This window comes from Staurois parvus, unplaced genomic scaffold, assembly GCF_062004578.1.
Source record: "Staurois parvus isolate SC_StPar_1 unplaced genomic scaffold, SC_StPar_1.0 ptg000264l, whole genome shotgun sequence".
Lineage (NCBI taxonomy): Eukaryota > Metazoa > Chordata > Amphibia > Anura > Ranidae > Staurois > Staurois parvus.
Window position 1 is genome coordinate 503,518 of NW_028318060.1, and position 6,000 is coordinate 509,517.

Here is a 6,000-nt window from a genome sequence, read left to right on the forward strand (position 1 = left end):
ATGTTTTATGTGTATTATAAAACATGATCCCCTCATGTTTCTAGTGTTTACATCTTTACCTTTTGTGTATAGAATCATCTGCTCTGCCTAAGCTGACAAGTGCATGTATATGGTTTGCAGATAACAAATGCTCCCCCTGCTGGTTAAATAAGAAAATATGATCAAATTTCTAATCCACACAAACACAGATTGATGAGTGTAAGCCAGGGGTGGGCAACTGTGGCCCTCCAGCTGTTGGTGAACTACATGTCCCATCATGCCTCTGCCTTTGGGAGTCATGCTTGTAACTGTCAGTTTTGCAATGACTCATGGGACTTGTAGTTCTACAACAGCTGGAGGACCACAGTTGCCCATCCCTGGTGTAAGCCATGTACAATGATGAGATAGTCAACATCTTTTGAACTCTTTTTATGCATGAGATGCAAGGGAAATCTATCATGTCATTAACTTATATGATATTTACTTGTTCTTTCATATACAGTGGGTTGATTTACTAAGACTGGAGAGTGAAAAATCTGGTGTAGCTGTGCATGGTAGCCAATCATTGTCTGACTTCAGCTTGTTCAATTAAGCTTTGACAAAAAAAATAAACTGGAAGCAGATTGGTTTCATATGCAGAGCTGCACCAGATTTTGCACTCTCCAGTTTCAGTAAATCAACCCAAGTGTGTTTTCCTTTTTATGCCACGGTGACTTTCAAACAGAACATTACTATATATTTAATATGTTAGCAAGAACAGACCATTTTGGTGAGATGTGCAATATAAAAGTTAGGCTTAATATACATATTTAATAAACAGGTCAAAAGCAGTAACTATGTGCAAGACACAGTAACACAAAGCAACCAATCAAGTTTCATTGTACTGCAACCAAATATGTAACAGAAGAAGCGCAGCTGTTTGCTATAAAGAAATGCACTTTACAAAGCCATTTTACTTTGCACTTTGCCTATCATACATATTTAATAAGAAGAAGCACAATCAATCAGAAATCCTCATTCACTGTATTGACCCTTGAATTTTGCATTCTGGAACTGGGATATTTCACTTGAGGCATCATCATTTCACTTTAAGTTGTGTCATAGAGGATTAGAAACTCTTCAAATCCAAATAATACTCAACGTGCAACAATGAGACGCATGGGATGCAAGGGAAATCTATCATGTTATTAACTGACATATTCCTTCCTCTTGATCAACTGTGGGTATAGTATTATAACTTGTTTTTTTGGTTGAACTGGATGGACTTTTGTCTTTTTTCATCCAGAGTAACTATGTAACTATATAACTTAAATGATTTTTACTTATACTTTCATATACAGTGGGGTTGGTTTACTAAAACTGGAGAGTGCAAATACTGGTGCAGCCGGGCATGGTAGCCAATCAGCTTCTAACTTCACCTTGTTCAGCTAAGCTTTGACAATAAAACCTGGAAGCTGATTGGTTTCTGTGCAGAGCTGCACCAGATTTTGCACTCTCCAGTTTTGGCAGTTTTGGTAAATCTACACCACTGACACTCTAAAATAATGAAACGTTTATGCTTGAAGTAGGAGAGCAAAACCATTGTTTCAATTTAAACTGCTAATCTTTAATATATGAGAAAAAAACTAAAACAGTATCGGGATACTCAATACTTTCCTTCTTCAACTGGAGTCATTTCTTATATAAACCATTTAACTTTGCAAATACAAAATAGCTCCAATCAACAAGTTGCACAAGTGTTATTAACATAATAGGGAAGTCATTTGCAATGGACTTTAATAGGTCACTTCACTTCATCCCCAAGGGTACATACATACCTGTACAGCATTTGTGATTTTCTAAAGATGCACAGAACCAAAGCACTTAGGTCTGGCCTGTACTGATGAAAATTCTATTACAGACCTCTTCCATGTGCTTTAGGTGTAAGCTATAAATTGTGCCTATGTGTGAATTACCATTCGTTACAGATGCTGTGTTCACTTCAAAGAAGTACGTGCTCATTTTTTTAGCATGGGGACCTAATGATGTGTACCTACCGAACCAAAAACAGGTGTCAGTTTCGAGATCTACTATCAAGAGCACAGGAATGTTTACATGCCATGCCTAGGCAATGACTAGGACATGCTTGTGCCTGTGGTCTTGGCCACACAATGAATACACCATGCATAACTGTGCCTTTATTCTGAACAGCCCCTAACATTACCATTGTGCAACTCTCTCTTCTAAGCCCCTTAATCATTTACACCAAAGTAAGAGGAGACAATAACAATTCCATTCAGCATCCAAGTCAAAGCCCTGATGGGTACTTTGTCAGACTTAAATCCCGCAAAGATAATTCCTTAGAGCAAAGCTTCAAAACCTTGGACTGTCCCTGAAAAGAAGGCATCAGAAACAGCTAGACAAATATAATATATACGGTATATCTCATGCTCTTAGAAATAAACAATTTAACACCAGAGAACAATCACAATACAGTTAAAAAAATATATTTGAACGTTATCTAGAGCTGAATGGTCGAGTTTTTGATACAACAGGATTAAATGTTGGTTGCTTCAATTTCTGAAACAATGACTAAGTGGATTTTCTAAAACTTTGCCGGTCTCTAATAATCCAGATGCCATGTTCTTTTCAATTACCAAAATTCTATATATCAGATTGGTAACCTAGCTCTCCAGAAATGCTGTACCCCTCTATACAATTGCTCAGTCTCTTGCAGAAGTCTTTGATCTGTACCAATATCAGTATCATTGCATTAAGGCAGATATGCAGGCAGTGGTGACACCACAGGTAAACCTCTTACCTTCAGCCAGAAGGCGCATTGCATGAACAAAAGATGGATCCAGGCTATCTTTCTCTGCCATCAGCTCTGGCAAGTATTTCTCCTGCTCCATAACACTGCTTACAACTGACAGCGTTAGGCTGAACCGCAAAGCTCTCAGCTGAGCCGGTTACAACGCCCTTGATATATGAGTAGTCCTAGCGCTTTGGATGAAATAGGACAAGCGGTGCCAGAGCACTGAGACACTTGGACCAACAATACTCCAGATTGTACACACAACGCCACAGGATGTTCAGGAGCAATTCTAACACTTTCCTGTCTTCTCTCCCCTTCCAATGTGTTATATGAAAGAACGCATCCCCAGCATCCCTTTGGATGAGTACAGTTCTTGCTGGTCCCCGCCTGCACTTAATGTTCTACCAGTCAAGATCACAATGCAAAAAAAAGCTCCATAGTCACCTTCCTATTGACTATGCTTGTTATTATGAAAAAGACATTTAACCTCTGTGGTATCTGTAGCAACATAGGTAATTGGATTTGTGGTATCTGTAGCAACATAGGTAATTGGTTGAATGATCAGACAGAGAATAACTGTAACTTGCAGCTTACTAAACAAGTGCAAAGTTAAAAGCAGTAATGCGAAACGGTGTCAGGATGTTAAAGAGCATGCATACACTGCAGAATAATACAAAAAAAATAGGAAAGTTACACAAACATGGACTCTTTACAGCAAAATCTGTGTGGTTTAATCAGTGTAACAGATGTGGCTGCATGGTATAGTCTCTATAGGACACTATAACAATAGGGAGTCTAACTGAGAATCACTACTCCAATAAAACAGTACAATATACAGATCCTTGTTATTACCCTCATAGAGGTTCAAATTATCTCTGGTAACACAGGTAAACAAGTTATACAAAAAGATAGCAATCATCCCAATTTATAACTAGCCTTTGCAGTAAGGTGCACACGGAAGTGCATCTTTTTGTACAGCCTGTTTTCTGGATTTGGCATGGCGACACATTTGATTGATTTGATGCTTTCAGCTGCCTTTGTGCTCTTGCTGGGTGTCCAGTGTGTCCAGGCACCTTTAAGGAGGAGTGGGCTCCCTCCAGGCAAACCCGCCCTTAAAGCGGAACTCCAGTCAAAATGTAACAAAATAAAAGTCAGTAGCTACAAAAACTGTAGCTGTGGACTTTTAAAAAACAGACACTCACCTGTCTCTCGATCCAGTAGTGTCCTCACTGGCTGTCCTTTCTTCCTGACACCAGCATCTTAAGTGTGGGTACCCGACTGTGACAGACCTTGTGAATGGTCCTTTAGTCTTCTGGGACCTATGACATGTCCCAGAAAACTATGGGAAGGGAGGACAACTTCCGCTTCCAATTGCCTAGACAATTGCAGCGGAAGTGGTAACGGTACCTGTCAAAATCGGGTACCTGCTCTCCAAAGGTGCCAATCTTTAATGGGGAGTGCAGGACAAGGCCTTAAAGTGGAACTTCCCTTTTGGGTGGAGCTGTGATTTAATTTATCCACTGCTATATATGCTCCAACTTGGAGACTCTTAAAACTATAGAGTTAGGACTGCAGTATACAGAAGAGACTTGACGTGGGCACTGTGGCTTACACATATATTTTTGAATATGTGCAACTAAACCCTCTGTATTTAACATGAATTGTTAGACAGGGTGAATTTGCTTTTTTTTGCAGGCTAGCTGGTAAGTGTCATGAGAAATTTTTGTTTGTGAATGCTTCATTAGTTGTGGCTTTTCTGAGCTGCTGAAGAAGGTAAGCAGAGAAACGTACCTTCCCTAGGCATGTCAAATAAACCAAAGAGTGCAGCGAGAATTAGAGTTATGGGGCTTGCACTTGCATCTGCGCATAAAGAGTAAATGGGCACTCCACTACATATCTACTGAACATCACAAAGCATCAACACTTCCACTCCAGCTAACTATGCAGACTTGCACTGGGACAGATATCCATTTTGATGCTTTCACAAAGAATTCTTTAGCATAACACTATTTTTGACCTCCTTCCGACCTGCACATGACCTACTTCAAGCTGGAAGTGAACAAAAGTCTATTGACATAGGAACTAAATTTGTAGATTTCATTTAAAGAAATGCCTTTTGATTCTGCCAGTAATGTCCTTGATTATGCACTTCCTGTTAGGAAGCAAACATTTTCTCCCAATTGGGCTCCAGCGTTGTCACCTGTAGCATTCGCCCATGGTGAAGAGTAAAGGTGCTGACATACATTGCACAGACATGGTCCACCATTGCCATTCTCAGGAAGCCAGTGAAGAGCGCTGATGTGAAGTCGACAGTGGAGTGAGTGCATGTAGACAGGAAATGAGTATAAGAGGCTGGAGGAGATCAGCAGCACTGAGATGGATAAAAGAATGAAAAAAAGCTGAAAACAGTATTTTATGGAGAAATCGTGACAGTTGTTTATGATACAAATTGCTTCTGCAAACTAAATGCAACCTAGAAAGAATTTAGAGGTACTTTCACCTTATGAATAACCATGTTTATTAATATGAAACATTCATTAAAAAAAAGCTGTTGTATCTATTGATTACAATGTGATAACTCAGCTTATTCTAGTTCTATTGTAATTGCACCGGGATTAACTATTTATATCATATAAAATATTCTTTGACATTGAAGGCACACTCAACATTTTGAAAAAATTTAATAAATACACCCATTAATAATAATAACAATGTGCATTTATAAAATGTTTGCACTGAAGTCTGCAGAGCATTGCAACAGTGTGTTGCGGGTGCAATGCACAGGCTCCTGTGTTGTTGACTCCCAGTCCCAGGTCTGTATGGAGGTATGGACCTTCTGTTACGGGGCTTGAGGAAGTAAACAATGGACTGCAAGTGTGGTGACATCACTGTATTTGTGCCAACAGGATCTGTAACTTCCTCGGCCTTGGTGGCAGATGGGACTAGTAGCCTTCCTCTTCACAGATTCCTGTGGCATGGCTGTGAGTCGTCCACATTATAAAAATCTGGCAATTTTAACCAATCAGAAAAGGTCACAAAATAGAAACATAATAAGTCTTTTGTACATCACATATATGGAGCTGATACATCCTATCCAATTTTATGATAGGAAGTTAATAAAAAATTCAAAATATCAATACACTGAGCATGATATATACCACAGAAGGTGTTGTAAGATGCCATAAATCCCAAGCTCTACAATATATCACAAGGAAATAGCATATATC

General features: G+C 39.2%; 1 protein-coding gene across 5 annotated transcripts in view; it reads right to left on the reverse strand.

Annotated features, from left to right (window-relative positions):
• Positions 1-3,119, reverse strand: part of KHDRBS2 (KH RNA binding domain containing, signal transduction associated 2) — a 457,209-nt gene extending 454,090 nt beyond the window's left edge. For all 5 annotated transcript variants that reach the window (XR_016313303.1, XR_016313304.1, XR_016313305.1 and 2 more), the window contains exon 1: positions 2,780-3,119. Coding sequence is in view for 1 of the 5 variants with exons in the window: in XM_089681314.1 (XP_089537440.1) it covers positions 2,780-2,870 (91 nt within the window). In the remaining 4 variants the exon portion in view is untranslated. The remainder of the gene's footprint in view (positions 1-2,779) is intronic.
• Positions 3,120-6,000: the final 2,881 nt, after the last annotated feature.